Raw genomic sequence first — 17,312 nt, 5'->3', positions numbered from 1 at the left:
TATCACAGAATGTATGTCACAGGAGACCAGCTGAAATCAGAATCCAAGAAAGCCAGCCTCGTGAATACATAAGAAACCCCACTCCTCAGATCGAGGTCCCAACAAAGACATTAGTAGAGCCATCAAGAAGGAAGTTGAATGTTTAGTAATCTCAATGACACCAGAGCACTGCATCTATACAAATGAGAAGATGGATTTCCAAGGAGATAAGAATATAAAGGCGAGGGTCATCAGAAGGGGAAAGGCAGTGAATTAGGGTGTTCGTTAGATTTACCATTGGATGTGCTTTGGTGCTGGAAGGAAATTCTGTTCTACTTCTTAGACCAAATTAGACAAGATGGATGAAGCTAAGAAGTGCAGGCTGACAGGAACAGGATGTAGATCTCTCCTGAGAGACACAGCCAGAATATGGCAAATACATAGGTGAATGCCAGCAGCAAACCCCTGAACTGAGAACGGGACCCCCGTTGAAGGAAACAGAGAAAGGACTGGAAGAGCTTGAAGGGGCTCGAGACCCCATATGAACAACAATGCCAACCAACCAGAGCTTCCAGGGACTAAGCCACCCAAAGACATGGACTGACCCTGGGCTCCAACTGCACAGGTAGCAATGAATACCTAGTTTAGGGGGATGTTGGTCTGAAAACCGGGAAAGGGAATAACATTTGAAATGTAAATAAGAAATACCCTATTTAATAAAGATGGAAGAAAAAAAAGAATACAAATGGAGCTGCTTTACAGGAGTGGCGATCGGTCCATGTTGAGGTAATCCAGCTTTGCTGAGTGTTCCTGCCCAGAAGAGTCTCCTCTGAGCATCTTGCCCATGTGTGGCACCTTGCAGAGGGAAGAACCCCAAGTCTTAGCTCCCAGTGACACTGTCAGAAAGAATTAGACTAACAGTTGCCTCTCAGGGCAGCAGCAAGAGTTCTTCCCACTTTTTAGGATGCCTCCTGAAGCACACCTAGGAACAGCAGTGTCTCTCCAGGCAACGTTTTATCAGCCTGCCTTAGGGGGGAATCATCAATATTAATCGTATAAGAAGGTAGCAGATTAGGCTGAGGTTGTAGCGCAGTGGTAGAGTTCCTGTCTAGCATACACAAAGTCCTGGGTTTCATACTGCTTAGTTTTCTTTTTTTTTCCAACTTGATATGACTAGGGTCATCTGACAGGGGGAATGACACCTGAGGAAATGTCCCCTATCAGATTGGCCTATAAGCAAGGCTGTGGGGGCATTTTCTTGTTTAATGATTGATGAGAGCCCACTGTGAGAGGTACCATCCTTGGGCCAGTGGTCCTGGGTGCTATAAGAAAGCAAACTGAGCCAGCAAAGAGGAGCAAGGAGCATGGAGCAAACCCAGGAAGCAACATCATCCGTAGCCTCAGCTTCAGTTCCTGCCTCCAGGCTCCTGCCTCAAGCTCCTGCTTCAGCATCCTTAACAATGGACTATAAAGTGTAAGATAAAATAAACCCCGCCCTACCCAATTTATTTTGGTCATGGTCTTTATCACTGAAGTAGGAAGCAAACTAGGACATGCAAAACAAACACACACAAAAAATATACCAGGTTAAGCCATGCCATGTACTTGCACTCTGAAGCCTGCAAAACTCTTTCCTAAGTATGAGGTCATCTGAAACTGCACCTAATGTTGCACAGATAGCGTCCATTTTATTATAGTTTGTGTCACAAGAGAAGATTTAGGATCTGAGAAGTTGTGACTATCCATGAGCAACACAAGAAAGAAGAGTCTGGGCTCCTTTGTTACTGTCATATTTCCATACCCTTCTCTCATGCCTTCACCAACAGCTTAAGGCACAGACAGCCCAAGGAACATTTGTACATAAATGTCTGGGAATCATCCTGTAGGCGAGTTATCAGAAAATCAGTCCTATTGACGGTTGCAGTCACTCCACTTACAATCCCTCAACACTGTAGTCAACGTTATTAGTTCGTGGTCCTTGTCAATATGTCCTAGTTCCGACTCCAGAAAAACAAGTCAATCACCTAGTGTTGAGAATGGTTGATTCAACTCATCTCTTACTGCTCCAGGAAGAATCACAATCCTCTAATCAAAAGACTTGGGGACAAAAAGAGAGGAAGAAAGAAAGAAAGAAGGAAAGAAAGAAAGAAAGGAAGGAAGGAAGGAAGGAAGGAAGAAAGGAAGGAAGGAAGGAAGGAAGGAAGGAAGAAAGAAAGAAAGAAAGAAAGAAAGAAAGAAAGAAAGAAAGAAAGAAAGGAAGGAAGAAAGATTGGCCAACAGTCAATCCTGAAGGTGATTGTTACACTTTTGGAACCAGGAGAAAGTAGTTCTCATAGCCAAGAATATCTTTTGTTTAGTCTGCATGAGCTATAGAGATAGTTTTGGCGTCTCCTGATTCTCAGGCTCTTTGTAGAATGGCTCTGTGGTGTGCAGCTTACACAGCAGTCCCTCCTGCAGAGAGTGCCCAGCCCCTCTGCCTACCCAGCAGCCCACAGTGCTCTCCACATTTCTGCCGTCTTGAATCACCATCCATTCCACACCACGGTAATTCCTATGCTGCATTTAGGTCTCTCAGCAGTCCTGAGAATTCCATGTCTAAGGGTCTTCAGAACACATTCAGCAGCAGATGTTACACATCCAGCCCCAGCGTGCCTGATGGCATCTCCAACAGCATCTTTCACAGAGTTGTAAGCAAGAAACCCAGGGCTTGCAAATAGCACCATATGGTTCACTTAACTAATTGGGAATATATGGTTGGAAACAAAACCATTCAGGCTTGTTTTGGAGCCCTCTTTCCCCAAACCTCTTACAAATCCCAGGAAATACAAAGACAAGTAACAAGTACTTCTTCATAGGAATGTCTTTGGTTAAGACCTGGGGTCAGGTGTGTCTCTTGGAAGGACCATCCCAAGGCTGATGCTCGTGTTGGGCCACCAGTTTCAGTAAGAGGCTGACTTCATCTAGGGTTAAGGGCATCTGCCTGCTTTTCCCAGGAAAAGCTATTAGGAAAGGTGATCATAAACGATTTGCGATAAAAGCACATTATGCAAACTGATTGCCCTGAGGGGTGCTGGGAGAACTAATGAGATAAAATTGCCTAGACAAGCAATATCGCCCCCCAGATGATAGTCTGCTTTCTTTCTCTCCCCTCTTTACCCCACCATTTCACCCTCAATATCTCTGTCAGTAGTTGGGAAGGGTTGTACTTTAGAATATGCCGAGAGCCTGTCCATCTTCTAACTTCTAAGGCAAACACTGGATAAGTAAGAAGGCTGAAGCCAAATGACCTTGACATCCTCAAAATAACAAGTTCTGAAGTACACTAGGGATGGCAAGAGATCAGATGCCTGACAAGGCTGAGGGAGGCCAGGTGAGGGGCAGTTGCCTATGTCTATGGTGGCACCCAATCTAGGCTACACAGTAGCATCACCTGATGATCGTCGCAAACTATGAGCACCCAGGCTTTACTAGACTGAATAATAACTCAGAGCAAGCACCAGCAGCTACAGCTCACAGACCCTGGAGCGTTAAGGTGAGAATGGGCAAAGCAGAATACGGAGAGTCTTTGCTGGGCAAAAGCCTTGAAGATGTCACTAGACGTCCAAGATTCATCTTTGACTCTCACTGGCTTCACCCAGGACAGTTGTAGTACTCCCACCTCTGAGGCAGCTGGGCGGCATGCTGTGTGTCCATTGTCTGCATGATTCTCATACATTCTCATCTTATACACCCTGAATGATGCATGCCTGCCAACCAAGGTCCGGGTGAGCTACTGTTCGAAAAAGCACTTCTTTGGGGTTTAGTACATGTGAGCTACTATTTGAAAAGAAAAAAAAAGAGGTTCTTTGGGTTGTAGAACTTTTCTCCCCTCACTCTACCCTCCACACAAGTCTCAATCCATAGGATGAACCTGGAAGTTCTTTAAGTGTCCCTGAAGCTCCAGCATTTGGCCGTGTTCTGCTGTGAGCTTAGCAAAGACCCATGGTACAAGTGGCCTTCTACGGAGCAAGTCCCTGTCAGAATGTCAAAATTTCTGGTTGTAAGCTCCAAAGGCTTTTTGTCCTCTGATCATGAATGAAATCAGATTAGGATGGGAAAATATATAGGGCAAATGACTGCGAGTCCCTGACCCCTACTGTCAACTCCCACACTCAGCTCTGCAGTTACTCTCAACTCAGTTTCCATGTGGCCAGCCACACCCTAACCGTCTGTGTCATGCTCCATCTCCCAGGTTGGCATAATCTCCCCAGAGCAGGAACTCTCTGGCAAAGTATTCGCAAGGATGACTCAAGATCAATCCCTCTTGCGGTTCTTGGTCCATACTCTATTCATTTGCCCACTCATTCATTTATCCTTCTGTTCGTAAAACCATTAGCCACTCTTCACTTCCACACTGTAGCCAGAGGGAGCACTTCAGTCCCACAGTGCTCTGGTGCCCTCCCCATGCTGTCTGCACACCTTTCTCAGTTCACACTGCCCTCTTTCCTGTTCCCCACTCTATTACCCGGATGCTGTGCTGGGCCTGGGTACCACTCACCAAGACTTCTTGCCGTTTTCTTCCTCTCTTTGGAGTTACATCCTCAATCTCTGGCTTTCACTAGGCACTAAAAATTATATCACAAGCCAGCAGAAAATTACCACCATTTCCTGGTATCCTTGGCACCAAGCAATTGTCTGGAGACTAATTATCTCTTTCTATGTTAGTTGGTCTGAGAGAATTTTCCTTTTACTTCTATCCCAGATAACCATCCCACCACATGATAAATACCTGGAATCCTGATCTAACCCTCTTATATCCTGCTTCTACTTGGTCAAAACCTTAATCTTTGAGGCTGGAGAAATGTCTCATCTACTCTTTCAGAGGACCTGGGTTCAAATCCCCGATTCCACATTGCAGTTTACAACTGTCTGTAACCCCAATCCCAAAAGGATCCAGCACCTTCTTCTGGCCTCTGTTGGCCCTCAAGCACTTGGCACACATATACATTCAGGCAAAACACTCATACATGTAAAAAATAAATTTTAAAACTTGAACTTTGGCAACGGACCTTGATTTGACTTTATCTCTGTCAAACAGTACCCTCAAATTCCAGGAAGCCTCTTATATGAATAAGTGACCCTTCAGCAGATCTGAAAGGGGATGTCAACGTTAACGGGGCACTGGGACAACCAAAAAGAAACCAAGAAACTGTTTGAGGGCTGTAGTGAGGTGCTGAGATCCTTTAAGTAGTAACCTGATCCTCAAACTTAAGTGGATTTCCAATACCCAATAGAATTCACCCTCTATTCCTGTCCTGCCCCTCCCCACCCTCTGTCCTGTGCGCACGTCGTATCTAAGGACAAGAACAGGAAATAAACACTCTGGAAATTCCCCGGGAGGTAATTTAAATACCAAGAACAAAAAGCACAGGAAGAATAAGACAAAGAACTATCCAGAAGTAATCTCAGCAGACAAAGAATTATTCAAGTCTCGCGACAATTAAAATGCAAGACAAGCCAGGTATGGTGGCCCATGCCTATAATCCCAGTAATTGGGAAGCTGAAGCAGGAGAATTGCTATTAACTCTAGGCCATCCTCAGCTACAAAATGAATCCCTTGTCTCCCTGGACTTGAGAAAAGTCCTGTCTCAAAGAAAAAAAATCAATCAATCAATCAATCAATTAATCAAACAATCAAACAAACAAACAGCCTAAAGGAAACACCAATGAACTCTCCGATGCTTATTGGGGGAAATGAATTCAGACAGGAAGGAATCTTAGACTTAAGTCAGGACACTGATGCAGTTCCTTTAAGAGAAGCTCTGACTCTAGCACTGGGCAGACGTGCTTTAGAAAGAAAGTCTAGGAGAGGTAGGAGAAGGGCTACTGAGAAGCAGCATGGAGAAGTTCACTCCTTCCATTGGAACAGTTCCTACACTCCCCTGGGTACCATGGGAGTTAGACAGCGACTGGCTCAGGGGCAATCCTAGGACACCTCAAGCTTTCTGAACCATCTTTCCTAAGAGTAGAGTTACTGAGTGGAGATGCAGGACAAGCTGTCCACACTTACCTCTTCTCTGCCAGGACCTTCCTCTACACCCCACAGCCATTACAGTGCTTGGCAGTCATCTTCATTCTTCAGATACACAGTGTTTCATCCTACTGGGCAGCTCCCTCATCTCCCAAGGATATCCCAAGGTCGCTGATGGCGAGATCCTGCCTTTTACCAGGTCCTGCTAACTAACCCTAGGGGCCTCAAGAGATACCAGGCAGCCTCTTTTAAACAGCACTTCGTGAAGCAGAGTGGAAAACCACCTAATACGTTACACTAAGTTTTGCAGAAACTATGGAACAAGCACCCACTGTCTATTTCTCTGTGGTATGTATAACCATTAAAGATGAGGGGAGGGAAGGACAAGGAGCTGGCTGAACAGGAAGGACTCAGAGGACAAAAGTGGACAGTAGATGGCAGTCTGTCCCTGTGTGCGAAGTGGCCGCAGAGATGATGCATAGAAGTCAGTGAGGGGGCCGGGAAACAATTCTTAGAGGAAGATCTGCTGCCTTCCCACTTCCTTCTCATTGTGCTGATTCAGCTGCGAAGGGGACCACTTCTGAATGTAATCTTGGGAGTTCATACATTGCCGAGAGTACCACCTCTTTATCTATCCATAATGTTCCTGAGACTGTTGCCATGAAGAACCAAAGGCTCCAAGAATCCTCCCCTCTACCCCAGGCCTGACCCTGGGGAATTCAGAAGCAATTCAACCCTGGTCACACAGAAGTAGAGGCCGGGCCTGTCTCTGAATCGAGAGGATGCTTTAGCTCATTCACACTACAAAGCCATAGTCAGGAAACCTTCCTTCCACCTTCAATATTCGTCGTTCTTTCTTTTGGAGCCTGGTTATAATGTGACATGTACCTATCTACTTCCAGCCCTTCAGGCCAAAGCCTCATCCATTCCTGCATCTTCTCTAAAATCTAGCACAGAGCCACCAGCAGGACACACACTGAATTATCTTTACACATGTATCCAGACCCACTTTCAAAATATCTCAAAGGGATTACTCCAATTCATGTCCAGTGGCACCCAATTCCTTAAGACCAAGAGCTCAAATATACAAAACTAGGTAGGTTAGGACATGAGGGAAAGAGTTCAGTGGAGAGCTAAAACAGCCTTTCTTGGCAACTAAGCCGTCAGCATTTATGACCTAGCCTTTGGGACAGAGCAGAAGATAATCACAGAGGACACGTTTTAGAACTAGTGGAGAGGTGCATCACCATTGCTGAGCCCAACTCCTGTTGCCATCTACGACTAAGCTCACCGACACTTCTCGTGTACGTCTGTGCATCCAGTTGACACATTTCCGTGGCAGACCATCCAGGTGTTGGTGAGCACAAAGATGAGAAGCACAGACCCCTCTTCAAAATTTCATCCTTGGGGTTGGGGATTTAGCTCAGTGGTAGAGCGCTTGCCTAGGAAGCACAAGGCCCTGGGTTCGGGTCCCAGCTCCGAAAAAAAAGAACCAAAAAAAAAAAAAAAAAGAAAAAAAAAGAATTTCTGTCCTTTAGTAAGAAAGAGAGGAATACAACTGCAGCACAGGCTGTAAAGTGCTATAACATAGAGGATGGTGGGAAGGGAGCCCCGGGCTCTCTGGGGGAATGCAGGGAGGTTTCTCAAGGAAGGTAATGGAGAAACATACGTGCCTAAGATGATTTTAATATTACTGGTGAAGCTGGAGAGATGAGCATTCAAACTACAACATAAACAGACACACAACATGTTCTGTTTCTGCCTCCAATATGAGAACAGACGCATGTTTTGATCCCTCCTCTCTATTTTGCACCAGGTTATTTCCCATCACCTGTAAACTTTTTAAGGGTGTCCTTTTCTTGATCCATTCGCCCTCCCATCCACCCACCTAGGCTTTTCTTCTAGTCTTAAATTCCAACAATTTATCGAGAAGACAGGAAAGACTTCGGCAGTTCATCGAAGCTCTTCACTTGGACATTTACTAGGGAAGGAAAACAAGACCCAGGATGGCTCAAGGATGTTCCAAGTTGCAACCAGTTTCTGGGAGTATCAGAGGCAGGTTTGGTCGCATGAAGCACGGTTTAGCATCTTTCGGATTTAGCTTACTGAATTCAGCTACCCACAGACAATTTCATCCCACATAAACCTCTCCCCCATGCTCCCAGCTAGCAATCCAAGATCCACCACAAATCTGGCAAGCTTGCTTCTTCAGCACCCCATAAACATTCACTCATCCATATGTTCAATAACTTATCTGGCATCACATAACTTAATTTCCTCCACCACCCCCTCCACATTTCTGTACGTAAGTACTCCAGGCCAGAAGGAGTACCTGAAAATCCCAGGCATGAACCATGGTGAGGCAGAGGGACGAGCAGAGCCATAGAACATCAGAATAGTTACAACCTTCAGGTTCCTTTTGATCAGCCCATGAGTCCAACTCCCTTCTTTTCCAGATCAGGAAGCAGAGGCCCATGGAAGGAAAGGGCTCTGTTTAAAATTCACCATTAGTCTGAGTCCTATGCAGGGAGAAAGGCTCTAACGCTATCCTAGAGAACCAGCTGCGTGTCAGCCGAGCCAAGCTTCTTCTCAGTGGTGGAGCACACCTGTTGGGAAAGCAGGTGAGTTTTACAGCTGCACCTCACTCTTGAACCCAGTGGAAGTACCGTATAAACCAGCAGAAACAGGTCTGCTAGACACAGGATGGAACTAATCCCAGACTGAGAACTTGAAATACATTCCTCAAGGGACAATAGGGAGGCAGAGGGGGAGGGAAGAGATTTTTAAATGATGGAGGCTTAGGTCTAGAAACAGAAGGGAACAGTAAATTGTAGTAAGTTTCAACTTCTTGGCACTCTGAGAGAGAGAGAGAGAGAGAGAGAGAGAGAGAGAGAGAGAGAGAGAGAGAGAGAGAGAGAGAGAGAGAGAGAATATTTCTTATGTAGAGAAGAAACGCATCGCCCTACATGTGAAAAGTTTAAAACAGAGTAACTACATGTATTTGGAGCATATAGTAAAACAATCAAGGCATTTGGCCAGTGTTTTTTTGCTGTGTTTTACAGTGAAAATACCTGTAAGCAACACAACAAAGTCACCTCTTTTATTGGTCTTGAAGGTTCGCACATGCTCGTGTGTGTGTGTGTGTGTGTGTGTGTGTGTGTGTGTGTGTGTCTCAAGAGCATTCATCCAGCCACACCCTTTGAAGAGGATAAGAGTTACCTCTTAGAAATCTTTTAATTTCCCTACCCCTGGAAGTACTTTTGCCCAGAAAGTGAAATTCGGAGGCAGATACTAGGGCTGAAGGACATGATGTCTGCTTTTTCTGTACCAAGCACAGCTTCGGGGCTCAGTCCTTTGAAGCAACCCATGTCCCTCAACCCTCCAGCAAGAAATCTGCCTAGTCAAAGCCCAAGTCTAAATGGTTGGGTTCCCTGCCCTATCCAGCCATCTTTCATCTCTGCAGAGAACTCTGTTCTCCATGTAAGTTTAGATTTCATGCAGTCCTCATCCCAGGACTCAGGAATGCTAGGACCTACCACCTCTTATGGGCTTGTGGATCAAAACCAGATGTCCAGCTCCACTATTATAGACTTTACAAGGAGGCGATTGTGACTTAGATCAATACCCACATGCTGGAAGGGCAACTTCCCTTGTCAACAGTACAGGAAGTAAATTCGGGTATGGGGGAGAATGGAAGCTATGACAGATCTGACACATGATTGCCAGCAGGTGGCTAAAAATCCTAAACATTTGTCTTGCACAAGCAAAGGAAGCTTCTGGTGGAGTAGGCTATCCTGTGGGGTGACAAACTTCACAGAGGGCTAGAGGACCAGCTCCCATCTGGATGATATCCTAGAACACAGAAAACACAATCTGGTGGACACTAGAGTTCTGTTGACTTCAGGAAGGAAAGCTGCACATCAGCTCAGTATCCTTGGTTATTCATGGGATTGTTTGGGGATGTTGAGATAATGTCATGCAATATTTGTCATAATGCCTGGAAACCACTATCTACTCATATACTGTCATTGTCATAAAGGTGGGTGCTCATCTTTTATTGAAATGTTGACAATGAAAGGTATTGGAGACAAAGATGCCGAATGATTAGCATCAGGTCTACCAGAAAGCCAAAGCCAACTACAATCTGCTCCATAGACTGTATATTGTATAGGCCAAGCCAACATCTTGAGCATTCTTGGACAAAACAAAATGTTCTGGTAAATTCTTTGCATGCCTTTCTAGCTTTCTCCAAAGATAAAAACAGAAGCTCCTTAGAATGTGCCAAGGCACGCTCCAAGTAAAGGCATATTAGCAAAGATTAAATGGGACAGGATTAATGTAGAATCTTGGAGTGGTGGAGCTGGAATGGTAGCTTTGAGGCCTGAGGTCTTCTAATTCAAGCCCTTCACTTATAGTCAGGGAAATCACGGCCTGGAGTGAATATTCAGGGCCACATAGCAACAGTTAATTAGTGACAGAGCTCAGTTAAAAACTTGATCCCCATATCCATGTCAGCAGGCCATCTGCTGCCTCATGCTGTTTAAGACCACCTAGTACTGAATGAAGTCCTTTGAGATCAGTAAGCTACTTAGTTCTTTGCTTCATTTGAAAAATCACTTGTTCAGATGTCTTCTTGGGTGATATTGCCAGATAATGAGCAATCATAACAGAACACACCAGAATTCTATCATGGGAGGATGCCCAGAGTTCTAGAGACCTCAATAGTTCTTAATCAATATTGTCAGAGGAGCACTATGACAGATAAGGAAATGAACACACAGCAAGTGCAGTCTGATCACATAAAAATAACTATATCTAGCTCCTTAGTATTTGTAGGTAAAATTAGCGTTGGCTTTGCAGAAACCTATCAAAATCTCTTGGATTACCTACATGTGTGTTCACAGTTTGAAAGTGAGACTTCTTTATATATTTTTACTATATATTATTTCTTTTGTTCATTCATTTGTGTTTTTTCTTTGTTTATTTGTTTGCTTCTGTTCTGGCTTCTTGATCTTAGAGCTCTTCCTGGACAAGGATGAGGTAGTATTTACACTGGCCCCACACTTCAATACTCACAATTCTCATATGCAAATGATCTGAAAGAAAACTGCTTCTTTTATCCACAGTAAATAAATTTGAGCCCGTACCCACATAAGCATAAGCTCTAAAAATGTTTTCGGCCCATCCAGGACAGCTCCTATGTTCATGTATCTTCCAACACACACACACACACACACACACACACACACACACACACACACACACACACACACACACACACACACACACACACGTACTGTGATCTCATAAGCAGGTGCTGGCCCATGCACAAAATGTATCCACTGGCCTTATCAGCAACCCGGCATGGGCCCTAGGCTTTGCTCCAGTAAAAGATTTGGTCCTTTTCCAACAAAGTCAGTCTTACATAAAACTCAGTCCAACAGCCATTAGGTCAATATCCCCAATGTCAGAAACTACTCGCAACATTAATGAGTAGAACAGCAGCTGCTGAGGTCTTGAAACAGTGGTGGGTTTAAGAGATCTTCCATGACACCCCCAAACCCCTTCTCTCACTTCCAGCCAGCACCTGGATTTGCAGCCCTTCTGCTTAGGGTGGGAGCCTTAGAATTGCTCAGGAAAAGGAGGTCTGCAGCCTGCAGCAGAAGCAGCTTGCTCAATTAGGCATCCTGAGTGGAGGGGAAGAGGAAAGGCCTGAGCATCTGATCCATCTGGGAGTGCAAAGGCAGAGATGGGAAATGTTATGTAATTAAACTCTCCTGGCCTGTCCTGCTTGGGGAATGAGAGACCCATCAGCAGTGACCTCTTCCAATCAACTTAATTGGCCCAATCTCGCCAAAAAAAGCAAAAGAATTGGTTTAGTGCCTCATGGAAATAACTTAGCTCCTGACTATTTATGGCCACTGAACTCCAGGATGGGAGCCTTGAGTCAGAGCCAGGAGTTGACAGCGTGTGCTAACTTCTGGGAGGACTGGGATGTCTCAGTGCCTCTGGGCCTTTATCCTTGTCTCAGTGGAGAGTGGCTGTGCCCAACTTGCTGCACTGGGCATGCAGCATTTCACAATTCCAAGCCCTGGGGTTCTTCTCTCCAGGCAGGCTGAGGCCTGCCAACGACTTATCGTCTAGAGAAACACAGACCTTGACAGTAACACAGGGCGGCTGGACTTTGCCTCCCTCTTATACAAACGACTGTGATGCCAAGGACAATTACCACGCTCTGCGTTTTCAAAGTTCGCATTTGTTTTGGCATTGTAGTTTGCAAAGGTGATGCTAAAGCACAGCTTGTCTGAAAATTAATAACTGAGTCCTGTGTTGCCTCTCTTCCTGAATAATCCAGAGACTTAGCAGGTTTCCAGTAACTGAAATCTCAATTTACCTGCCTCCAGTTTATGGATAAGTAGTAAACTGAGGCAAGCCTGGAGAAAACTATATTATTTGTTTATTTGTTTGCACGATGGGTAAGCATCAAAGATGTGATGCTATCCAGGAGAGACAAAGATCCCATTTCCCAGTGACTGACAGATACCAGCACCTGAGTACAGGTAGATTGAATCCCTATAGACCACAGCTTCTATAACGGGTCCCTTTGTGCTCTGTCAGGTAACGAGGAATACATTTTCCTTCTGACACAGTCCTCCTCAGCAGTCACTCTGTAGAGAGGGGCATGGAGAGTCCCAGACATCAGAAAACCATTGTTCCAAAGTGGCAGACTAAATACAGGCGCTTCCAGCTGTGAGTCTGCTACCTCAACATTGTGCTCTCACAAAAAAACCAGGGGCACCAGCTCTGCCGAACATCAGCTATTTCTCAAAGGGATGAACTTCCCTGAAACACTGAGGGGAAACCTCAAAATAGTACCGTTTCTAGCTCACGAATCAAAACTGTCATTAGCCTAATAGTGTCCCACCCAGATGCCCTCGCATGCTGGGAAGGGGTTCCTCGTCAGCTGGCCCGGGTGAAGGATGTGTTTACCCCTAAAGTATATACTGTCCCTCCGGCTTGGGCCCAGTTACTTCACACCCCAGTGAGCTCAGTGAGCTCCTCCTTGTGCTCACTCCCTGAAACCCACAGATCCTCTTTTATACATAGCTTTGTTCTCTTAAGGCACAGGTCTAAGCATCCAAGACCAAACTTCCTCCTTCCCCAATCCTACAGAAACCCCACAAAAAGCACACAGCATACTCTTTCATGGGGTCCATAATGTTATGCGCATTTCCCCATCCTGTTGTCCAGTTTTCTCATGGTTGCTTTAGCCTCCAGCAAGCCCATAGACAAAAGCATTAGGGCATACTCAGCTTAGCTTTGGATTCACAGCGCAGAAAGCCTCAAAGCCCAGCAAACACTACCAGCCTAGCCTTTCATGAGTATCACTGTACCTTCCCCCAGGTCCACGTTTCAAGATCTATTCCGGCTAGTAAAGAGACATTGCTCTCTCTCTCCGTCCTGAAATGGATCAGGACCCTTCCCATGCCCCCACCCCCACTTTCTACCTGGAATTTCCCAGCCTTCCTATTCTCAGCCTAGCATGTATTCCCTATTAGCAGCAGCAACACTGTCCAGCTCTCTTCCCACCCAGGGAAGTATCCATCATCCCTTACCTTTATCACCCTCTTTCACAAAACCACAGACAGATTTCAAGTCAGGTCAGCTTCCCTTTGGCTCCCATGATCTAGAAGAACCCTCCACAGTCAGTTCACTCTCTATTCCTGGCAACGCTGTAACAGTCAGCTGAGCCCGAAGAAGGGATATTTTCCAAGGCAGAATGCCATGTCTCAGCCCCCAACAATGAGCTGAGCATCCAGGAGGCACCCGGTTAATTTTTTTAAAATAATAATCAACATTAACTGTGGTAGCGCGTCCGTCTACTAAATAAGAGAGCCCATTACACAGTCTCATGCAATGTGAGTCCTTAACGCTTGGCATCCAAAAGGATTTCTTTACTCAGGAGTCTTGTGCACACAGCACTTCCTGTCACTGGACCCTGTTCCCACACACAGAAACTTTCCCCTTGAATGTGTAGCCCTCATTCTAAGTCCTCCTGGGCCGGCCAGCCGGCTCCTTCACTGGAAGATGGAGAGCAAAAGCCATTCTTCCCTGCACTGTTCTCTACACGAATGCCAGAGCCTGTGTTTCTTTATCTTCCGTGTGCCCCAGAGTCCTTCTAGTTAAATCCTGGGGCTGTCCAAGCCTATGGCGTAACACTCCTCAGGTAATCTCCCTTTACATCCCTTTAGTAATCTTCAGGCATCCAGCCCCCACACATGTCCACCTTTAACACACACACACACACACACACACACACACACACACACACACACAGCCGCCCTCCCACACCACACCCACCCCATGTGTCTGTGCAGGCACGCACAAGCCATCTGTCTTCAGCATACTACACTTCCCCAGCTCCGACACCCTTCCCAGACACAGATTTCTCATTAGCTACACCTATGTTCCCACAAGCTCTCATCTCCTGCTAAGCACACAGATGCCCGTCACACAAGCCCTGCACCCCTCCAGGGCCAGCCAGGCTGGATGAAGCTGGGGCGAGCTCCACCCCCAGCTCTACTCTCCTACCCCCCCCAAGCCCCTCTCTCACTGAGACTTGAGAAAGCCCTCCCAACTAGTTCTCTGGCCACCCAGGGATCGGTCTCCCTTCTTAAGAAATCAGACCCAACTCAAACAGATCCGATCTTCTCAAGGCCAGCTTCAACATAGCCCTCACCAAAGGGCAATCCTACTTGCTCTCCCTGAGGCGAACGCCGGGTAAACTTTCTTCTATCTTTATATACAGATACAACAGCCCGCTGCTCTCTTTTTCTCTCTCCACTCTCTCCCAACGTTACACTCGGGTCTGTTTGATTCGAAGGCAGAGATAGTTGGGTTTATACCTTCTAGATTCCACCTCTCAAATTTCTTTGAGCACCACCTCAAGATCAGGGAAGACGGGGTAAACTGGCAAAGTTCGGGCTGTTTAGAAAACAGAACCGATTGTAAAGCTGCCCCGGAACAACTGACGTTTAGGGCAGTGTGCTTAGTTAGCTATTTCCTCAGCCGCTGGTTTGGAGTGGAAAGACATCCCTTTACTGAAAAGCAGGTTTGCCACCACACTCCTTAACCCGCGGAATCTCCAGCCTCAGACTCAGCGAGTAACACCCACCCTTACAGTCTCCCTTCCCCTCCCCCATCAGGTCCCCGCCCCCAACCTCTTCACACTCATAAACAAGTCCCGGCTCTGGGGCTCCAGCACACTAGCTAACAAGCAGCCTGCCCTGGCTGGGACCGCGTCCTAGAGCAGCCTTCACTCAGACTCTCAACCTGCTACCCGCCGGCCGCCAGAGGTCGGGGTCAATCTGGTGGGTGCTTCCCAGACCTGGAATACGCGAACCTCGATTCCAATCCCAGCCTGCGACCTCTCTAATCAACTGTGTCCACACCATTCGGTGCTGGAGTTCCAGTAAGGCGTATCTGAGCGCTGCGGAAGGACGCCAAAATTGCGCAAAGCAGTAGCGCCTCTTGGATGCACACCCACTCACTCCCGAAAGCGACAAGGAAAGAGGACCTCCCCACCCCCTCCCATTCCACACCTTCAAGAGTGCCAAATTTCATTAGAAGTATCCACCACTGTGCAGAGCTCCGTGGTGGTAACAGAAAACAGTCCAGTTCGCTGTGGGTTCTTCTAACTCCGACCTAACTCTGAGGGTCTCTAAAGCTCCCGGCCTTCCCATACCACCTTTTAGGGCGGGGGTGGGGACCCTAAAAAGAACTCTGAGAAACTGGTACCAAATCCCTACCGATGGCACCGCCTGGGTACCCACCGTTCCCTGGTTGCGTCTCAGACCCGCAGGCTGAGCGCTAGCTCCAACATCTGCGCGAAAACCCAGGGTGGGGAGCCACTGGGTTGGCGCTGGCCAGAGTAGCCTGGAGCTAGGGACCCTCTCAGAGAAAAAAGGTTTATGTGGGACAATAACGCAGGTACGCACTGTTGGGCTTCCAGTCTCAACTCCCCCAACCTGACGGTGCGGGTCCTAAGCTTTGCACCCCCCTCCCCAGCCCACGCCCTGCCGGGCTGCGTGGTGGGGCGGTCGGTCGATCGCTGTCCGGTGGCCAGCGGGGTGCAGGGCGCAAGCCGGGATCATGGCCTCTTCCAAGCCCCATTTTTGTCTGCTATCCGCTTTTGTTATAGGATGCGCGGGAGTCTTCTGGGGGAACCAGATAGGAGGGTTGTAGGTGTGTATGTGTGCATGAGGTGGAGCGGGGTGGTAGTGTGCAGAATCCCTTTCTTGCCTTTTCGTGGTCCCCATTTTCCCTCGCCTTCACCTCCTTCCCTTCCCGATGCAGGTTTCTCAAATCTGATCACTTTCCCAGACTGAGGGAGGTTTCTTGAGCAGCCAGGGGACCAGAGGGAAAGGACAAGGAGGTGGAGGAGGAGGAGGAGGAGGAGGAGGAGGAGGAGGAGGAGGAGGAGGAGGAGGAGGAGGAGGAGGAGGAGGAGGAAAGCCGTATCCACGCGCGCACAGTGTGCATGCATGTGAAAGGAGGGTGGTGGTAATTGCGCCTAGGCCTGGGCAGATTCTATAGCTCAAACTTTAGGGAAGGCACAAGAACCGAAAAGTTAAGAGTGTTGCGCGATGGGGGTGGGGCTGGGTGCAGAATTGGGGCCCCCACGCGGATCCCCAGGAAAATTTCCCCCACGCGATCCCCCACCCCCTCCGGGACCTGCCCACCCAACGTGCCCGCCACCTCCCCTTACCGTGGCAGAAGTAACCATGGCATCCGTATGACTATTTCCAGGGACGTCGACATGAAGAGAAAGGTGGACTCGAGTTCGGTCATTCAGTCTCGCCCACCCCTGCCGCAGCCACTACCCAGCGGTGGGAAAAAAACGGGAGGAAGAAAGAAAGAGGGAAGAAAGTTGCGCCGGGCTATCTCGCGGGGCGGTGCGCGGAGCTGCTGGGTAAGGAGAGGAGCCTTCAACTCTGAGTCCCGTGAACATAATCTGCGCGGTTATAACCAGCCAACCCGGCCAGATGGCTCCGCGCTCAGCGCCTTAACCCCTTCCGCGCCAAGCCACTCGCCCCCGAGCCCCGCCCGCAGTGACTTGCAGGCCGGTGCCCTGGCACTTTGGAGTTTGCTCTTGACACCAAAGGGAAGACCTAGTCATTTCTCCTAGTCCATTTCAAAGGAAAACAAACGAACAAACAGCAAATAAGCCCTCTCAAAATAGCCTATTCTTTAGTACCTCCTCTTGTGACCTTGTCTTTTAGAGATGGAGAGGAGCCGATGAAAACATCCAATTTATCATATT

At 47.4% G+C, this 17,312-nt stretch overlaps 1 protein-coding gene across 3 annotated transcripts in view; it reads right to left on the bottom strand.

Moving 5' to 3' along the window:
- Ntf3 (neurotrophin 3) overlaps positions 1 to 16,975 on the bottom strand; it is a 68,896-nt gene extending 51,921 nt beyond the window's left edge. Inside the window, exon 1 of one of the 3 annotated variants that reach the window (XM_032905622.1) lies at positions 16,758 to 16,975. In XM_032905622.1, coding sequence (XP_032761513.1) covers positions 16,758 to 16,775 — 18 coding nt within the window. In that variant the 5' untranslated portion in view covers positions 16,776 to 16,975. Of the gene's footprint in view, positions 1 to 13,605; positions 13,626 to 15,392; positions 15,455 to 16,757 lie in introns of those variants that run through there. The other 2 variants (XM_032905624.1, XM_032905625.1) reach the window with 2 other exon arrangements.
- Between the last annotated feature and the right edge of the window lie 337 nt (positions 16,976 to 17,312).

The sequence above is a fragment of the Rattus rattus genome, chromosome 6 (assembly GCF_011064425.1).
Source record: "Rattus rattus isolate New Zealand chromosome 6, Rrattus_CSIRO_v1, whole genome shotgun sequence".
NCBI lineage: Eukaryota > Metazoa > Chordata > Mammalia > Rodentia > Muridae > Rattus > Rattus rattus.
Note: the sequence above shows the minus strand (reverse complement) of the source record. Positions and strands in the feature narration are given on the sequence as shown.